Source organism: Armigeres subalbatus, chromosome 1 (assembly GCF_024139115.2).
Source record: "Armigeres subalbatus isolate Guangzhou_Male chromosome 1, GZ_Asu_2, whole genome shotgun sequence".
Lineage (NCBI taxonomy): Eukaryota > Metazoa > Arthropoda > Insecta > Diptera > Culicidae > Armigeres > Armigeres subalbatus.
In genome coordinates this window covers 151,617,224-151,638,553 of record NC_085139.1, presented here as the reverse complement: position 1 = coordinate 151,638,553, position 21,330 = coordinate 151,617,224, and the positions used below count along the sequence as shown (strand labels likewise).

Genomic DNA, 21,330 nt, shown 5'->3' with positions numbered 1-21,330 from the left:
ATCAATTGACTTGACTTGACAACAATCCATTTAAATTTGATTGATTGCGCGTTTCACAACTAGAGGCGCTGGCGTCGTAATTCCTCGAGTCTGACATTTCACTCCAGCGCCTTCTGGTGACAATGTCATACGAAACATTGTTTCGTGTAACATGCTCGCAAGATGGAATTGAGCGATGGATTTTTAATAAAAAAAAATGAGGCTGTTACGTCTGTTTGTCTGTGGACATACCATTATTACCCTACCGTTTGGCTTGGTAAAACTTGTGTCCCGGATCAAAATTTCGTCAGAACTTGCTCGACCAGCATTCTTGCGCGATGTTTGGCAACCTTTTCGCTAAATCACGCAAGGAAATCTCAGAATTGTTCCGAACTGCTCTGCAGACTTTCACTTGTAGTTTCTGGTCGTATGTTCCATTTCTAAGGTTGTTTTGTTCTACGCGATCCAGCAATAGAGTTTCTCTATCGAGACCAACGTTTGACAATTTTTACAGTCAATTTCGGTAATTTTGAATACTTTGAAGTCATTCCTCCTGACCATGTTGGATTGCCAACGTGAGTGTGCAAAATTTGTTCCCATCTCTCGCGTTCCATTTTCGATAACTTTTGAACGTGAGCATCAATATTGTAGATCCAGTTGAAAACCGAAATGAGCTCTCGCGACAATCGCATTTTCTCCCGTTTCCGGATGTCGCAACTGTATCGCGAGTGGTGCGCATGTATGTCATAGCCGTGCGCCACTCGCGATGCAGTTGCGACATTTGGAAATGGGAGAAAATGCAATTGTCGCGAGAGATCAGTTCGGTTTTCAACTGAATCTTGCCTGCATAGACATACCGCAGACAAACAGACGTAACACTGTCAAATTGCACTGTCGCGTCGCGTTTACTCTATAGATAGTGGAATATCTACTATCTATAGTTTACTCTGGTTTGTCCCTATAACGTTATAAACTTATGCCACAGACAAACAGACATAACACTCGTCAAATTTCCATCGTTCATTGATTTACTGGCCAATTCAAAAAATCATTAGTTGGCCAACCTGTCACTAGTGGCGTGCGCATCGTATTTGATTGAGTTTGACATTTGCTCACTACCTCCATCTGGTTCGTGATTTGCCTAACTAACAGAAATCAAGAGATGTCGTTAGTGTTCAATTGACGATGAATTTGATGAGTGAATGTTCAATGTGTTATGTCTGTTTGTCTGTGCTTATGCTAAAGACACACTTGTAGTACAAGTACCACGGTTATTAGACTGGGGCATCATCTGGTATTTTTTCAAATCAATGGTTTTTTGAAGCCATTCTGGGTCCTAAGGTCTGTCTCATTTGGAGAATTAAACTGAAATTAAACTTAAATTAATTAAACTGAAATTAAACCTTAAATGGATTGAAGCAGGGTGATGCACTCTCGAATATAGTTCAATATAGTGCTCGAGGGAGCGATTAGGAGAGCTGGTGTGCAAAGCAGCAGTACCATTATAACAAGATCGCATATTATCGGGATATCGATATTATCGGATTTTTTCGCCGTACCGTGGAAGAGGCTTTTGCGTCTTTTAAGAACGAGACAGTGAGAATTGGACTCACGGGCAATACCAGCAAAACGAAGTACGCTGACAATCAACGTGGGTTCATTAGTGGTGGTGGTAGTGAAATGGTGCTGGATGGGGAAAAAATTGAAGTGGTAGAAGAATTTGTGTATCTTGGAACATTAGTGACGTGCGATAAAGATGTTACCTGCGAGGTGAAAAGGCGTATTGCAGCTACAAATAGGGCTTATTACGGACTTCGTAACCAACTTAAGTCCCGTAGTCTGCAAACGAAGACAAAATACGCGCTGGACGTTAAAGAAGGCCGATTGGAGAGCTTTCGGAGTGGTTGAGCGTAAGGTGCTGCGGAGAATACTCGGCGGTAAACAGGAGAACGGTATCTGGAGGCGTCGCATGAATCACGAGTTTTATCAGGTGTATAAAGAGCAGTCGATATTTCATCCGCCACCCTTACACTTGATTTCGATCCGTCCAACGTTATACGAATCAGCCGTATCAGTTTCGCCGGAAAACTATGCTCTAGCATAATTTTCCATAATTCTTTTTTTTTTTTTCCTAAGCAATGGAGGGAGAATCTGCTCAACAGACATCCTGGGTTGACCAGGAAGTGCGTGTTTAGGGATCACCGAGGGAGGCAGGACTACATCCCCTACCCGCTAAACCGTTTCCATTGCCGCCAAGGCCATAGTGCCTCCGGTACAACCAGAAAGTAATGCTTCAAAGGGGGACCAGTGCACAACGCACCCTCGAGGTTAGCTGCGTGTCATTGCAGCACCGAACATCGTAAGTCGCTTTTTTAGAAGAACACCATGGTATCGTGCCAGCGCGTTGCCGGCTTTCCAGGTGGCCTTACCACGCCCTATGTCCTCGGAAGGTGGGCGGGGTCGACTTCGCGCCTGCTTCGCTCTGCACGACTGGTATCAAGAATGATGATGCCGCGTGCACCCCAAATTGACCTTTCTGCGATAGGGCCTATTCGCCAGCACACAGAGGGACTTGCCGACACGGTACCTATGCCTGCCCCAGCCTTGACGAGGACCCTTTCTGTCCTCGAACTCGGAACCCGCCCGGTTGACCGACGCCGCGAAAGCAACGATACCATGTTGTTCTTCGCGTGGCCAGTTGTTCGATAAAAGGGTGGAGTTCGACCACCGGTATGACCCATGAAGCCGACTCCGATCCCTTGGACCACCTCTTATTTGCGCCTGAACTAGCCATCCTTGAGTCCACGCGCCACTTTCTGTGTAGCTCCGAGACGATTTGCGCGATAGCCGATAAAACGGCGTTCCAGTCAATTTCATCTTTACACATCCTCCGAACTAGGTTGTCCGGGGTAGTGTCCAGACCACATGTGGCAAGCATGTGGTCACGCATTGCGCGAAAACGTGAGCACACGAACACGTTTTCCGCCGTTTCCTCTAAACCTGCGCACACCAATCACTCGGGCGAGGCCGAGCAAGCCAGCTGCTTTACCTGCACTGTGATTTTGCAGCACGCTTAAACGCCGGGCACATCGAACCCCCCATGGGGTGCTTGCTGTTCACAGCTTTGCTGGAACAAATCAAACAATTTGGAGGGTTCGTGCAACATTGTGCCTTATGTCCCTCCAATCCGCAGCGTCGGCAGAGATTGCTTCTGTCAGGGCCTTTGCAGTCCCATTGCTTGTGCCCCGGTTCCAGGCACTTGAAGCAAACTTCGGGTTGCTCGTATATGCCCACAGGGCATACCGACCATCCCGCCTTGACGCTCCCTAACTTGACTACCTTGGAGGCGTCCGCTGCAGATAGCCGAACCAATGCTACCTGCGTCCCTGCCGGACCTGTCCGTAACCGAACGGCTGCGGTGGGCGTCTCCACTTCACACTGTCGCCGCAGTGCCGTGACGAGCTCTTCGACTTCGGTGATCTCGTCCAGGTCTTTAACCCTTAGATTCACCTCCGTCGTGAGTGCCCTCACCTTGGCCGTCTCGCCTAGGACCTCCTCCGCCAACTTCTTGTAGGCGGCGCCCTTTTGCGAGACGCCCCGCTTCAGCTCGAGTATCATCTCGCCCATCCGGGTACGTCTTATTCGACGTACGTCGGCGCCGAGTTCACCGAGCTTGACGTCACTCCTCATCGCCTTCAAAACGTCCGAGTACTTAGCCTCGTCCGCCGTGATGACTAGGGCATCGCCCTTGGAGCGATTGGCGCCTACCCTAAACTTCTTGCTACCCTCATTCGCCTGGGCCTTCGTTTCGGTTCTTGACGTCTTCGGTTTCCTCTTGTTCTTGACCAGGGTCCAGGAGGCGTCATCCCCCTCTATTTCCCTGGTCTGGTGCGGCTGAGAACTTTCAGCCTGCCGTAACCCCTTACCACCGTCTTTCCTGAGTGGACGGACCTTTCCAGGTCCTTCCTCCCTCGGTTTTGGAGGTACCTGGCCGGGTTCAGCTTCCCAGCCCCACTACCCTTGTTCGGGGTAGTAACCCTCCGCGTTTTGGAGCAGCCCCCAGGGAGCTCATCCCCTGGAGACTGTCTCCCCCGTTTTTGTGTCTGCTCCGTTGGACGTACCCGCAAATACTTGAGCCTCAGTATGGGTAGATTTTGGTACCACCGTATTCGCTGGCACGCCTTCGGTCGATTTGACCTTGCCCGAGTCCGCGAATCCTTGGGCCTCAGTCTGGGTAGACCTCGACTGGCTTGGCCGTCCCGACCGCCCTCTCCAGCTTGGCGTCCAGCATCGACTTTCGAAGTTTCTGCAAGCTCCTCTTGAGGTCCTTGCTGATATTATGCTTTGATGACGCAAAGTCGATGGAGGCGTCCAGCTGTTCCGTCGCCGTTGAAGGCCGAAAGCCCATCGCGTTTGCGGTTCATCGCTTCCATAAGCCATGGGCCGTCAATAACCCCTACCGGCGTTTTTTTAGCCGAGAGGAAGGTTAAGTGACCCACGCTGGCGCTGCGCACTGAACTGCCGACTATTACCTCTGGCCTCCTAGGCGGAGACCTGAACAACCCACCTCTTGTGAAGGGGTTGTCGCCTACACTACTACCACTAATTGAAGAATTGACTTGGTTTTCTATTTTGGTCCCACGAGTTGCTCGGGACCACGCCACCACGCCAGAGCCCAGCATGACACGGTAAGGGACAATTACTGTGGAGGGTGCCCAGGTACCCCACAGGATCCGTTAAAGGCCTAGCTTATTATTTCACCCCCCTGGCCATGCATCCTCTCGGCACGGGTCGCTTGACGCCTTGGGATTAGGGGTTAGGGACGATGGTCCCGGTCTAACTCGCAGTGGCCATGGGGAGGGGTCGTCAAGCCCTTGGACAAAGTCCCTGCTGCCCCATAATTCATTCCGTTTCACTGAATTGTACACCGCCTTGAAATCAATAAACAGATGATGTGTCTGCAAGTTGTACTCCCGGAATTTATCAAGGATTTGTCTCACGGTAAACATTTGATCCGTCGTTTGAACCTGCTTGGTATTCGCCGACAAAGGACTCTTCAAGCGGTCTCAATCAGTGGAACAGAATACGGGACATAATTCTGTACGCCGAATTAAGGAGGGTTATTCCTTGGTAATTGGCGCACTCCAGTCTGTGCCGTTTCTTAAAGAGAGGGAAAATGATGCCGTCCAACCAGCTAGCAGGCTGGTCTTCCCATATTCTCGACATAATATGGTGCAGAACTTCATAACTGCCATGTTTGAGAAGTTCAGCCGGGAGCTGGTCCTTCCAGGCAGCCTTAGGACCGATGTCCACGTAGCGGTTTTTTAAGCTGCGTGCACGCCGCTTCCACGCAAGGTACTCAGCATCAAATGGATTAATGTACACGTATACGTGTGCACGACTACATTTGATGCTGGGTACCTTGCGTGGACGCAGCTTGAACGAACGATACGTGGACATCGGCCCTTATTGTTTTATCAGATCTAGTGTAGGCGACTCCACAGCTTGTCCATCATCGCTAATATTTATTCTGTTCACCGATGCACCGTCACTTTCTCTATTTAACAAAGTCTCGAAGTCCATAGTGGAAAAAATGTGTGTCGGTGCCGTGTCCGTGACGGTTTGTTTATGACAGTTCTCACAAAAAGAAATGTGTTTTAAGATCGCACGTTTGATCACACGAAGCTGTTTATCAGTCTATTTTTAAATGCTCTAATCCTAATGAACTGGAGAGTATTCGGGGTTTTCGAGCGAAAAGTGCTACGTACAATACTTGGAGGGAAAACTATTGCGAATGTCAGAAGAAAGAATAGCGAAAACAATCTTCCACAGAGAACCGGATAGAGGTGGGACTTCGTGGAAGGCCACGAACACGCTGGCTGCACGTGGTGGAATCAGACCTGGGGACCCTAAACGTTCGGGAAAACTGAAGGAACATCGACCAAGACCGTTGTTTATGAAGCCAGGCATAGATGTATCGACGATGTAGCCAACCAGGTATGGGGCCGTACAGTAATTACGTAAGCAATTTTTCTGGGTTTTTCAAGCCCCCCTCCCCCATGTAAGATTTTTTCCATACAAATATTGTTTTATTTATATGGAGCGAAAGAAAATCGCAAACCCAGCCTCCCCCATAAGTGCTTACGTAATTAGTGTACGACCCCTATACAGGTATCAGGTAGACAGTGAATATTATTAAAAAGGTTTTCAAAGCCGTCTATAGTATGGGACCTTGGATATAAATAGCTGTTTCCAACAATGCAGCAGCGGGAACATCTCTGACGTCACAGGCATTGGAGATAAAAGTTGCATCCACATGTCATCATGGAAGCCAAATAACCAGTAAACTAAGCCATGCATGAAATTCGAGAAAAATCGACACTTTTTTCAAGAACTTCATCTGTTCAGAAGCAAATTGAATGTAATTAATCCAAATTATTAGGGGATTATCTTAATAGCGTAAGCAGCTACGTCACAGCAACTTTCCTGCATTTTTCTATAAACAGATACGCAACAACCTACGTGGTTAAGTGAATACCCCATGTCCCTATTATACAGTAAAATACTACTTTTTAAACTATTAAGTTACTTAATATTAATCAAACGGTGAGAGAATTGCCGTAAGCGAAGTGCTTTTGTGATTATGGAATGTGAGTTCTCTGTGAGTTTCTGGTGCCATTTGTGGGATCCTGAATGTGGCCAAACTAGAGTCTATCCTCCAGCAGGTGAGTTGCTGTGACGGTGCTTCTGCTTCGCCCGTTAGCTCACTAGAATCGTAATTGACCTTTCCCGTCAAAAAATTACATTCTCTCAATCAATTCTTTGGCTTTTTTAAGTGACATTAACTTTCCCAAAGAACCCATAGTTTTTGACGCCTCTAAGTATTTTCAAAATTTAAAACAAAATTCGAAAACGTGCTGTTTTTTTAGATTGGCCCGATTTTGAACGAACGTCGGGTGAGTTTTTCAGGCCGGTTCACACAACAGGTAAAATACCAAAAAATAATACAAAAAATAATATGCACAATACTTCAGGCATAACATACTCTTTTATGTGTTACAATACCAAATGCATCAATGATTTATTATTCGAGCTTCTAGCGAACGATGCAGAATCGAAGCAGAAAAACGACCAGCTGAACGGCGTGTAGACTACGAGGGCTTCGGCATAAGTTCGATGCCCGCGTAGCGTTTTTTCAACGCCACATGCACGCAGTGTTAAAACAACGAAGGTGTTCATCGGCGCGGCTACGCTGCGTTACCGCTTTTTCCCGATGCAAACCTGCGTTTTTTTTAACGCCGTTTGCACGCAGCGTTGAAGAAAGCTACGTGGGCATCAGGCCTAATCAATAAGCATATAAAGCCCCTGGCGGCTTATGCGCGGTGGTTGTTGCCTGGATGCTTTTCTCCGGTTGACAGGTGGTTCAGGCAGCCACCCAGAATTAGAGTCCTATAAGAAGAGTAACGCCATATGCCACGTTTGACAGGTCTCGTGCTCGTTTGGAACGTGCATTTGCATGGATCTGACAGACGATTCTGTTCCAATTCTGACACTTGACGACACTGTTATTATAGTCACTGTACCCAGAATATCACTGCATTTATTGTGTGTTAGCGAAGAGTATTCTCAATAGTTTTTCTTGTCCTCAAGTTCCTTATATAACTTACATATAATGAATGGAGTTTTTTCGAAAATGAATCTGCACAAAACTTTACAAACATTTACAACTTATTTTTATTTCAGTCTTATTCACATGAAGATGTATGAGCCTTATACTAATTATGTTAATGCTTACGGTGAAACGGCTGTTCGATGGAGGAGTAAGGGATTGGAAAAACCCTTCCGTAATTAGTGCTGCATCTTCTGAGCAATTCGAATTGCTTTTATGTAAAATATAGTTTTGATAGCTTTACATTTAAATTTGATGAGATCACTATTTCTGGATTGAAGCTAATGTACTCATTTTTTAAAACACAGAAATGGAACCCTACATTGAATTGAACGTTAGAAAAAATGAAGAATTAGGCCCGAATTACCTGTTCGGTAGACTAATATTTAAGCATATTATTAATAATGGACGACATACCCTGTGTATTTTAGGATTCTATGACACTAACCCGAACGTCGCTGCCCACTGCCCCCGAAAATCATATAAATATATTACACAATAATTTTAATTATTACTTTTGTATATGCTAACAATTATCCTAATATTTAAGCCGGGAATGCTCGGGATAATGCGAAAGAGCGAATGCCAGAGACCAACAAAGAGAATGAAAGCACGACCTTGGCTTCACGACCTTCACGAGAAATTTGCGAAAACGTGATGTGACTTTCAGTATAAGATATTTTTTCTTTTTCTTTAATACATGTCCTGTCTATGGAACGGATATTAATATCTTCAGCAACAATTATTGTCAGATCTTCTGGGTATGATACACTGCGCGGCGTTTGTAATGTTCCTAAATGGGTACTTGCACAAAACTTCACGCGGCGAATGACTGTCGAAAGGTGCGGGCGCGCCAAACGATACACCGCAATGCAATTCACCCATAAGAATCAAGTAAACGGGATGCAGAAAGCGCGGCGGTACCTTTCCTGAAGGGTACGCCGCGTGCAATTTTGAGAAAATCAGGCAATAATGTTAATGCGCTAAGTACAATACACGCACTTACCCGGGACAAGGCGAGAGAGTAAATTACTTTTTTACACTTGCCCGGAATATGATGGGAGAGTAAATGTCACCTTCTTGTAAAGCGTGCTTGCCCAGAATAATGCGAGGGATTGAATGCCTCCTTCTTTTGAAGCACGCATCTGTCCGGAAAAAGGAAGGAGAATGAATGACACCTTCTTTTAAAGCACGCTCTTGCCTGGAATAATGCGAAAGAATGAATTTCTCCTTCTTTTAAAGCACGCATCTGCCCGGTATAAGATGGGAGAGTAAATGACACCCTTTGGAACACGTGCTTGCCCAGAATAAAGAGGCCTGCACATAGGATACGTTTGCGTTGCGTTTGACACATTTCATATGGGAAAACTCAAACACAACACCTAACGAATCCTATGTGCGAGGCTCTTAATGCGAAACAGTGAACACCTCCTCCTTTCAAAACACACATTTGCCCGAACTAATGCGAAAGAGTAAATGACACCCTCTTTGAAAGCATCCGCTTCTCCGGAATAATGCTTCCTTATTTAAAACTAATGCTTCCTTCTTTAAAAGCACGCATCTGCCCGAAATAAAGTGGGGGAGTAAATGATACCTTTTTGAAGCACGCACTTGCCCGGAATAAAGCGAAAGAGTTAATGCCTCCTTCTTTTAAAGCACGCATTTGCCCGGAATAAGGTGGAAGAGTAAATACCGTCGTGCGGGGCTTCTTTTGATTACAGGGGCTACTTTGGATTTTAAATTTTCTGAAAAAATTAAACGAAATAAATACAAAATTTGAAACAGAAAGCTGCCATCCAACTATCAACAATACACCTGAATGGTGATAATGGAAATTTGATAGTAATTTACGTTATAATTCTTGTTTTAAAATGTCCAAAGTAGCCCCCGATTTGTCAAAAGAAGTCCCGCACGACGGTAACTTCTTTAAAGAAACACATTTGGCCGGGACGCGGCGGAAAAGAAAATGTTTCCTTCTTTTAAACAACGCGGTAGCCCGGAATAAGACGGGTGGCGAGACGAGCCAGCCTTGGGCTGAAAGTCTCTTTAATAAAGATTTTAATAAAGACTTTAATAAAAAAAAAAAGACGGGTGAGTAAATGACTCATACTGATAATTCTAAATATTTTATTTTTGACTGATTAGTTTCTATTTTCAACTTCATTATTGAAACGCAATCTAATAAAGTAATAAAGTGAGCCAGAAAATGAATACATGTTTTCTTTTAATTTTTTGACAAATTCGGGGCAGTGTCATAGAATCGTATTTTAGATTGACTCTTGGTATTAAATACATACCTAAGAAGTTTTGTACTAATAATATTTGTTAATAAATACATCAAAATATTCAATCTATTCAAATTTATAACGCTCGACAGTTGTTAAGGAAAAGATTGCTAGAATCCAATACACGATTATGAAAATAAAACCTTTTTTCATTCTTATGACGAAAACTTCTTTCTATATGCCAGACTGTGGTAAAATATGGTCTCCATTCACCTCGGAACGGTGAAATCTTATGTAATTGTTAATAGTATCATGCTATTATTTTTGGCGTTCTCGTACAACGAAGTTTTCACATTTGTTTTAGGGGAGGACGGGGCAAGATGAGCACCCCATAAAGTGTAAAAAACATAAATATTTTTTTAATTAAATTTAGAAAATGTTTTAAGGCCATTGAAAATATTAAAATTGAAATGCTTAATTAGATTTGAATAATTTATCTCGATGAGCACCCCATTTTGAAACAATTAGTACACAAAATAGTAAAATTATTTTGCACAGTCTACAATTAAGATTTACTTTTTGATGTATCTGTTGAGTAACGTACATTATGAAATTTACTGAAATCTTAGCTCTTTTATTAACATAAATAATTAACAAAATGGGGCCCTCCTTAGCCGTGTGGTAAAATACACGGCTACAAAGCAAGACCATGCTGAGGGTGGCTGGGTTCGATTCCCGGTGCCGGTCTAGACAATTTTCGGATTGGAAATTGTCTCGACTTTCCTGGGCATAAAAGTATCATCGTGTTTAGCCTCATGATATACGAATGCGGAAATGGTGACTTGGCTTAGAAACCTCGCTGTTAATAACTGTGGATAATAACTGATAACAAGCTGCGAGTGAGGAATGTAATTCCAAAGAAGAAGAAGAAGAATTAACAAAATTAATTTTAGCGGTATCAATAAAAAATAATAACTTATTGATCTACAAAAATAGTTTTATTTTTCTTTATATGACCAATGCGCATTTAAAGCTTTTACTTTTTTGTATATAGGGGAGCGGTTCGCCACTTCATCTCATAGCTCCTATTTCCATCCCATCAAAAACAAAGCAATGGTAAGGAATTTAGTTTGTTTATTATTTTTGTGATTTTTTTCAACAGTGGGCACGCATGTTGACAAAAAGAAGCGACGAATTTGGTGCCGTATTTTTTTGTTTAGCAATGAGATTGATATATGTACAGTGAGATGGAGATCGGAACATTTCCCCTATATATTGGTGCTCTGATCAATTTATGTAAAAAAACGAATTTTAGTAGGGTGCCCTTCCTGCCCCGTAGGGGTGCAGGAGTGCTCATCTTGTCCCGTAGTTTATTTGCATCAGTCAAAAACAGAGTTTTAGTTAAGTCACTGTCACATTGATTGGGATTGCCGTTCTCTTTGAAAATCGGATTCTGATATAAGATAAGATGCAACAAAAAAAGAACTGTTGTATTGTAATTTAGAAAGGCATGCTTGTTGAGAAGGTATTAAGGATCACCCTTAGGGTGCTCATTTTGCCTCGTCTTACCCTACTATATACAGTAAATAACATACTTTGAAAAATCCAGGCTCTAAGGAAGCCGTTCAAAAGGTTGTACGACATTTTAAACCGCGGAATGTTTTACCGCAAATGTCGGACAACCCGTACAAAATTTCAAAGATGCAGCAACGGAAGATATCCTGTGCTTACCTAAGCGCAGCAAAGAAGAAACCAACAATGCCTTTGTAAGACGCTACTGAATGGCAAGCCAGAGAGTAGACGCAACGCGACCGCTCGATGCGACGCAACGCACCCAGTGCACGACGTGAACCCGTGAAATCTCGCTTAACTTTTCAAAAGGACCTAAGTAACATTTTTTTCATGAATTAATTTGAATAGCGCAATCAACAGAACAACATGAAAGGCTTTTGATTGCAGTACTCAAACTAATTCATGAAAAAAATGTTACTTAGGTCCTTTTGAAAAGTTAAGCGAGAAATCTCTTTCTCTTTCTCACCTCGATTCGTCGAGCTTAGTCGATTGATGATTGGTATATAACGCTATGGATCTCGAAGCCTTCCATTAAAATTTCAGTTTTGAAGTGATCCTATAGCCAAACCTATAACCAAACCTAAACCTATGTATACGATAACATAACTTCAATTTCAAATAGGTACTATGACTTAGGTATTGTATTTGCATACAAGTGGCGATTTCTGAACTGTGTTTGATGTTGATGATCTAAAATTCTCAGCTCTGCTTGCTCGTCAGTAACAGCTGACTCTATAGCCGGTCTAATGTTAGGAAAGTTTCCATTTATCAACTCGTACAACTCGTCGATTGATGTTTGGCTGCCCTGAGCAGAACTATCATCGTCAATATCGCTAAAATTGTAATTAAGATCATTTTTCTCCGGTTGAGGGGCATAATAATCTTGACTTCGAAGGCTTACTTCCGAATTTTGGTATTTGAAATCACTGAACATAGTAGGACTACAAAAAAGGGTATGCCTATGCGTGCTACCTTGCGCCGTTTCATCCGAGAGATCTTTTGATTCGTTTGCAGTAGATTTCAGTTCGGCGATTGGGGTATTATCGGGATTGTATGGCAAATTTTGTTCGGAATCGGCCGATAGTAGTGATCCCGACAATTCACACATACTAAGTGGCGGCAGAAATGGGCCACTGCCATGAGTACGATTGCCAAAGTTTGAAGGAAGAGTTTTGGCTGCGTTGACCGGACAAAATGTGTAAGTCGATGCATATCTTGGATTTTCTCTTTTAGGGGAAACTTCGACTGTGCATTGAGAAAGATAATCCAAAGATTTACATTTTTTTCTTCTAAATTGTTTCGCTTTTAGATTTTCTTCTACTACTTCCTCGCTTGCTTCGGCATCAACTTTGATACCTGCTGTTGCGAAAGGTAAATTATTTTCATATATTGGGCATGATTGGGATTCATTCAGATTGTTTATAAGAGTATCATCTAATTTATTTGTTTCGTCTTCTTTGTTCACTATGTTAGTGTACAAGTTAGAATCGGGTTGTATTTCCGGATTATTAGTCAATTTTATAAACCGGACATTCAATGTGCTATTTATATCGACAAGAGCATCACTTTCATTGCAACTATCCGAGAGCAAATTTGGATAGAAACAGGGTTTATTATTGACAGTTCTTATTTCATTGCAAAGAGTTAGCTCATTCAGGTTGGTCTCTTGTGGTAAACATTCTTTTTGAGCTGTCGCCTGCACAAAATAGAACTGAGATGAATCATCGGATTGTTCAGGCCGTCCGAACGAATCAGTCTTGCCTAAATCAAACTTTCGCTGGCGAGCTAGTCTTTTCTGTTTGCGGAAAAATTTACGCGCCACATTGCTTTGATTGGCATTAAAGAAAATCTCAACGCAGGGTGCATGGTATATAGATGCAGAGTTGTTTTCTTTTTTATAGTACACTGCTGCCGTACTAGGAATTGCGGTTCCAACAGGTTGAACAACGGCAAGTTCACTGTACACGCGTGCAGGGCCTCCTTTCGATGAATTATAAAAGGTTTCCGAATTGACGTTGTGATTTGGTAGCGCTGGTTGTCTGATGGTCAACCACATCACTTTGATGTCACTACGTGTGAAACAATAAAAGTACAGTATTGATAAGGCCAGAATAGACGCCAATATTCCGTAAACCATACTGAACAGTTGTTCATATTGTTTCCTGTTCTTGGTAGTCATGTATGAGGTCGTGGCAGCTGCTAACCAAGTCAAAATAATTAAAACAAGCAAAGCGAGTTTTATTTTCAATTGTGATAAGTATTCTTTATGTTGAGCACGAGTACTACAAGTCGAAAATGAACAGCTATCCATGTACAAGCTACCTTCTGTGGCTGCTGGATTTAGTCTATTCTGTTGCTGCAAACAGTCGCGAGTTACTTCCGAGAAAGAACTATTGTTCGTATAGATGTATTTTGTTTTTATGGTACACATTACGGCAAGGAACAATACCACAAGAAAAGCAAGCAGGATAATTGTTGGAAATATAACCGAATTTAAGGCGGGCGTTTCTGTTATAAAACATATGTTATACGACGAATAGTCTTGTAAGTTTACCGCTCCTATGGTTCCAATAAGCAAAGATATTCCATATCCTACCAAGTATAATCCCACCAGAGGTTTGCTTTTCGTCGTTGTTTCGTTTGTGCTTGTTATAGAAGAGGCTACCGTTACGAGTTCCTGATTTATGCTTCTACGTCTTGAAATTGTTTTATAAAAGCTACACAGAAGCGTGGTGTACCACAGTAATGAGGCCAATGTGAAATAATGCATTAGCAAACCCACAATTTCACATAGTTTGAAATCTTCCGTCAGATGGATTCCGAAAGCATACAAGAATGCTAATGCCGACAAGCTAAACCAAAGATTGATAAGGCAATGTCTTTTTCGCACGTTCATTCTGATATTGGACGCGAATGTTATGTAGAGTATGATGTTGAAAAAGCAAGCTACAAACAATGCTATACTGCCAATGTAAACGCCTATTTCACTATATCTGAAACTCGCTCCGGCATCTTCGTTGTCTAGAAAGTCGTTCAGATATCGCACATTCTGCATGATGGCATATACTCCAAACTTTTTACATGAGAATATAAGGGCTCGGTTAAACAAATGATTTTGAAAACAAAACTTCCGACTCCATCCACCAAGCCCATCGTTCATTTCGGGATCCCAAATAACGGGTATGGGCTTGCTTATATCATCATGGTACAGAGCTGTTTTCAAAACAATGATTATGTCGGTATTTTCGGTGGTGTTCTGTAGGAAATCTACACCATTTTGTACCGGTTCTAGCAATATCACCTTCGAAGTGATTCGAAAGGCCGGATCGTAATTTGGGAAAAATAAACTACTGTCGAGAATCGATATCATGAGGCGGGCAGATGTGTATTGGTTCACAAATGGTTTCGAAAATGACGTGAATAGTGAAACTTCGACGTTTCTTTCGTTGAAAGTGTATTGAGGTAGCTTCGAAATGATACTACATTTTAAGGGGCCCATCTTAGAGTTGAGACTATTGCCAGTACATGAAAAACCATTCGTACTTCCTTTGAACGGGATTTCAAACAATTCGACTTGTATATTCTCTTTACTCAACATAGCAACTGGTAAATTGAGTACTACAGATTTGAAGGATTCAAATAGTTTGTGGCAGGATCGGTCCTCCTTTTGCGCTTCAACATAGGAAGCAGCGTTCGAATTGTACTTTAATAGTTGAACGTAAATGTCCATCATTACAAATCCCAATTCTTTATCGTGATATGTTTCTTTTGCAAAGTTTTCCATAGTTCGAGTTAAGAACACTAAGTCTAATGCATTCATCGTTTTTGCCAACAATGAATGAGAATAGTTCCTTAAATAACGCGCACTTTCCAGAATGTTCCCCGACAGGTTAGTCTTAGAAAATTGCTCTAGAACGCGAGTGCTCTCCAAAACATACGCACAGCCAGTTGCGTTCAAATTATCCCAAGTTCCATTACTCGTACAAGTAAAATAAGCGTAGGAAGCCCCAATACTGGCATCGTTAGTACATGGAAGATAGACCGTTCTGCCGGTGATTGTTTTTGGCCAAGAATATGAACCTTTGCTATCGTGACTATATGTTTCAGGGCAAAAATGTGTCTCGTTAGAAATTACTATAACTGAGATTCTCTTTGAAAAAGACGCCGAGTTGGTCACCAGACGGCAGTCCCAAGTTCCGGTATGATTGGCTGTTACCTGCGGTATAATCAGAGTGGAATCCAATATGCCACTATCGGAAAGCGGGCGTGTACTGATCGTAGCCGTTGGAAACAGCTTCAATGGATCGTGGAATACGATATCCTGGAAAGCGTCTTCTGTGTTTTTCGTATTTGACCAACCCCAGAATATGTGCGACCGTATGTGGATGTCCTCTGAATCCCTGACGCTCCCCACAGCCAAACGAGGTGCTCTACACCGAAGCCGCAAAGGATCACCCTGGAACAGCAGCTGGTCAACGCCAGGTATCAACTGCAATATAGGTGCTTCACCCGCCGATGCACAATGTAAATCCACTCCTACACGAAGTTTTTTAAGAAGCATGTTCTTAAACGGAGTGCCGCACTTCGGAGCCGGTTGCAGTTTAACGGACGCGTTCAACGACCATGGCACTAACCAGAGCAAGTCACAATTGCACGCCAAAGGGTTCGATGAGAGATCTCTGCAAATAGATAAATATTAGTTGTCACGAGTCAGTGAACTGAAAATAAACAAATACAAGTGGATAATTAAGCACTGCTATGCGTTGCATGTTGTACTTACAATATTTTCAGATTTGGCATGTTGTCAAACGAGCCTTGCTCTATTGAAACTATCTGGTTTTGCGAAAAATTCAGTTTCTTTACTCCTAGCAGCTGGTTTAGCACTCCGGATTCGATGCGTCGGATGTTATTGTTTGATAGATCTAAAGATCTCAATCGGGTCATGTTGTGAAATATTTTGCCATCCAGGGATGAAATCTTGTTTCTGCTCAGGTCTCTGTTGTGACGAAATAAAATAGAATGAGAGAACGTTACCTCACTACACACTGGGTGCTTTTTTTTTTTTTTTTTTTCTTTAGATCAAGTTACAGCCGAGTCAAGTAAGTAAGACCTTAGTATCAGAATGCAGTCAATTTAAAATTAGTGTAAAAATTAGAGTCTATAAACAAATCACAGTAAAAATCGTCGTTTTTTACGCGGTTTGGTTTTGGTCATTTCTGGCCATGAAATTAAAAAAAAAACATTGTGTTGACCCCATACCAAAAGATCCACAAAAAATCGAAGAGAAATAAGGAGGTATTTATAAAGTTGTCAAAATTGAGATAAACCGAGGAATTGCTTGAATCAAACTGCGTAAAAAGTCCTCCTTAACCTAGCGGTAAGATGGGGATGGCCATAAAGAAAGACCATGCTGAGGATGGCTGGGTTCGATTCCCGGTGCCGGTCTAGGCAATTTTCGGTTTGGAATTTGTGTCGACTTCCCGGGGTATAGAAGTATCATCGTGTTAGTATCATGATATACGAATGCAAAAAAGTTTCTTGGCTTAGAAACCTCGCGGTTAATAACTGAGGAAAAGCTGAATGAACACAAAGTAGCGAGGCAGCAATGTCCCAGTGGGGCATGTAAGGACGATTCAAATATAACGTCCACTACTTTTTGAGATTTCTTAAACCCTAAACTCCGTCACGTTTTTTTGTATACCTAGTAGAATAAAATGTCTAATAGGGGACCCCCTAGTAGCAGAATTTTGTTCTTCCTGTCTTTAGGAGTAGACATTTTCATCATATCAATTCTGCTTGATATCTAACAACATGCGCTGCATCTCCTCTTCACGATACATACATAAAACACCCAAATACACGACGTTATTCGATGAAATTAACATTTTAAAGTCTAACTGAATCGGCCCTATAGTAGACCCCCTGGGGTCCATAATAGGAAATTGCTTCCCTATAACCGACACTTCATTTGATTTTCATGTCCCGTTTCGGGACGTTCTTCTTCCCTATTATGGACCCCCCAAAATATTCCTATAGTGGACACTCTTGTGTTTATTTTCTAGAGAATTAGTCGACCCGGCAGACGTTGTCCTGCATAGTAGGCGTGAATACCCATGCGAAATTTCCATACAAATTTTAATTTTAGTATTTCACGATTTACTCAACCTTATTCGTAATTTTCGCGTGAGGAAATATCATATAAACCCGTCGGAAACGATAATGAACATATCTGCTGAAGTAATGAAGAAAATCCATCCAGCCGTTTTCGAGTTATGCGGATACGAACACAGACCATTTCATTTTTATATATATACTAGTCGGCCCGGCAGACGTTGTCCTGCATAGTAGGCGAAAATGCGTGTTGTGAACTGCCCATGCGAAAGTTCAATACGATTCTTAATTTTAGTTTTCCACGATTTACTTAACCTTACTCGTGGTTTCCACATGAATAAATATCATATAAACCCGTCGGAAACTATGATGAACGTTTTTACTGAAGGAATGAAGAAAATCCATCCAGCCGTTTTCGAGTTATGCGGATACGAACACAGACCATTTCATTTTTATATATAAGAAGATAGATTGTAAAAAATCATCTAATTTTACTTTCCATAACATTTCCAATGCATGTAACCAAATCATAGGACTGTAAGGTAGGTACTTTCGATTGAATTTCATAGCAAAACTAGTCGACCCGGCAGACGTTGTCCTGCATAGTAGGCGAGAATGTGCATTCCGAACTACCCATGCAAAGTTCGCAAAGGAATCACAATTTTAGTTATTCACGGTTTGCTCAACTTTACTCGTAATTTTCCCATTAGGAAATATCATATAAACCCGTCGGAAACTATAACGAATATTTCTACTGAAGGAATGAAGAAAATCCATCCAGCCGTTTTCGAGTTATGCGGATACGAACACAGACCATTTCATTTTTATATATATACTAGTCGACCCGGCAGACGTTGTCCTGCATAGTAGGCGAAAATGCGCGTTCTGAACTACTCAAGCGAAATTCCTATACAAATCTTAATTTCAGCTTTCTCATCCTTACTCGTAATTTGTACATGAGGAAATATCATATAAACCCGTCGGAAACTGTAACGAACATATCTGCTGAAGGAATGAAGAAAATCCATCCAGCCGTTTTCGAGTTATGCGGATACGAACACAGACCATTTCATTTTTATATATAAGAAGATAGATTGTAAAAAATCATCTAATTTTACTTTCCATAACATTTCCAATGCATGTAACCAAATCATAGGACTGTAAGGTAGGTACTTCCGATTGAATTTCATAGCAAAACTAGTCGACCCGGCAGACGTTGTCCTGCATAGTAGGCGAAAATGCGCGTTGTGAATGCGTCCATTCGAAATTTCCATGCGAACCATAATTTTAGTTTTTTACGATTTACTCGACTTACGACTTATTTTTGCATGATGAAATATCGTACAAACCCGTCGGAAACTATAACGAATATTTCTACTGAAGGAATGAAGAAAATCCATCCAGCCGTTTTCGAGTTATGCGGATACGAACAATGACCATTTCATTTTTATTATATAGATGTTTACATTGTGCTGTAATCATGCAAAAATGGCTGGAGGGTCCACTATTGGGCACTTTACCCTATATCTACTGTTACAAAATCCTCTTTTCCCCCTAAAATCTGTGACGTCATTTTTGAACGACCCCTAATGCCAATAAAATAGAGAAAAAGCATTCCCAGTGTAATGAAACCTCTGATTTGATTGATAAACTTTATATTCAGACTACAAACTTTCTTCTTCTTAGTTCTACATTCCAACTGGAACTTGGCTTGCTTTTCAACTATTCTTAGTATTTCAACTTAGTATGAGCATTTCCTCAGTTATTAATTCGAAACTTATCTATGCCAAATAATACTGTTCCATTTAATTCCACCATCTTCAGTGACTTGACTAAAGTTGAAAAAAAAAACGTTGATGTTAAAATACCTACCTACGTATCTGTGGTTGAATTAATTGGAATAGTACTAACTCGTTATGAATTATTAATAAACAAGCTTAAATAGACCCGATAAAAAGTATTGTACTAACTGGTTATTGCATTCAATAAAATTACAATTACAATAATTTTCGTTCAAGTACCTACAATTTGCTTTTTTGGGAATGATATGTATGACGTTTAATATCGAGTGTTGAGTTGAGGTCATAGTTTGAATTGAATAGCCTGCAATGAAGAACTAGGCTTCCAGAATCTTGCTCACGGATTTAGTTTGCATGTATTTTAAAAACGGGATTCTACCATGAAAAAATAACAAAATCTGACGGAAACTTCCCGAGTTGTGCGGCTACTTTTACGTATGAGAAAGGCAAACAAGAAATTTAGATAACTTACATGTGTGTCAGCAGCTCATGTATATCCGTAAAATCGACTTCTTTTACATCGTATATTTGACCCTGACATTGTGCCTGAAAAGTTCCATAAATTTGGAAAATTATTTTGTTTCAAGTTGGAAGCCGCTGGCTTTGTTTACAAACCTTTAATCCATCTATAACTTCGGTGCATTCACATTTAGCAGGACATCTTAATTCAGACGTTACTATTTGTATCAGGTAAATAAAAACTGCTATGAGGACAAGTATTTTCGGCATTTTTATCGACACAAATGTAAAAGTAATGCAATTTTTAAAAGGAAAAAGCGTTTGGACTAATCACGAGCAACTAAACCATTTTTGAAGGCGTCCTTTTTGTGATTGATATTGGATGACAGCTGTTGGTCTGATGGTTCGTCTCCGTCCGTCGCAAGCACCAGAGCCGACCGTGTCGTGATTCATGAAGACTCATGAACGCATCCCAAAATGCGTGCATTCTCTGACACAGTTGTTTCATAAGGGCCAATGTAGCAATGAGCTCGAATGGAGAAAAATTTTAGACAAACATTTCAAATGGGCCTACCTAACATCTGCCATAATCTGAGAAATATGGGATGCAATAATTGGCAGAAGAAAATAAATCTGAATTAAAATTCCAACTTCGTTCGACGATTTTTAAATCGTTGTCCGCCAAAATAATAGTCGTAGAACTGAATAAAAGTAATGGTTTTCCAGTTTAGGTCATTTTTCTTGGATTTTAAGATACTTTTGCTACTTTGGACCTTTCGCATTTGAAAAATCAGATGGGACCTGTTATATTGGACATTATACTTAAATCAAATTCACATAGGACCTTGAATGAAAATTACTCAAACTTTGCAAAAGGAGGCTAGTTTTAGGTGGATAGTTCAGAGAATCATGCATAATTAAGCGAATATTCATATTCTTCAACATTAACTTGTTGAATATAGGATCGGTGTATGTATTTCGACAACAAATCTAATCATGTACAGGACAATGATAGCTTTGCTGTTAGGATCTGAAACTTGAATACATACGTTCAACATCTAACAGAGTATCCCGTCTGTTGCAGGGCAGTCCCATTTTGCATTATAGCAGTTAATACTGTGTATATACCTTCCATTTTTGAATCCACATCCTTAGAGATAAGAAGACATGTCGGTGCTGAACATTCCGGAGTAATCTCGAGCAGGGGTTACCGACTTTTCCGCCCGCCAGCAGTAGCATTTCGGGACGACGGATACCTTCCTTGTTCGAATAATCAACAACTAAGTAACTTAGCTGGGAATCCTCCAATATTATATTTCGGGATAAGCATATTGATCTCGGGCATACCGGGAACTGTTATCTCCCAGCAAATGATTGCCTTTGATACCGGTGATGAGATTTTTTACGACAGGTGAAGCGACATAGAATGAAGAATTCTGATACTTAGGTCGGAAGTTCTTCGTGATAGAGTTCAAAGTTATCTTTTCCGGATTATCGTTGGCTATAACCTCGAAGT

The 21,330-nt window shown here is 41.5% G+C and overlaps 2 protein-coding genes across 2 annotated transcripts in view; one reads left to right on the top strand and one right to left on the bottom strand.

The window, feature by feature from the left end:
* Window positions 1-9,670, top strand: part of LOC134205281 (integrator complex subunit 7) — a 183,115-nt gene extending 173,445 nt beyond the window's left edge. The window contains exon 14 of the mRNA XM_062680401.1: window positions 7,723-9,670. The gene's annotated coding sequence lies outside the window, so the exon portion shown is untranslated. The remainder of the gene's footprint in view (window positions 1-7,722) is intronic.
* Window positions 7,690-20,249, bottom strand: LOC134205277 (adhesion G protein-coupled receptor A2). Its single transcript, XM_062680381.1, has 4 exons — window positions 19,971-20,249; window positions 19,828-19,901; window positions 16,226-16,441; window positions 7,690-16,124 (listed from the first exon to the last, which is right to left on the bottom strand). The coding sequence occupies exons 1-4, from the start codon at window positions 20,082-20,084 to the stop codon at window positions 12,071-12,073; spliced, it is 4,458 nt and encodes a 1,485-aa protein (XP_062536365.1). The 5' UTR covers window positions 20,085-20,249; the 3' UTR covers window positions 7,690-12,070.
* Between the last annotated feature and the right edge of the window lie 1,081 nt (window positions 20,250-21,330).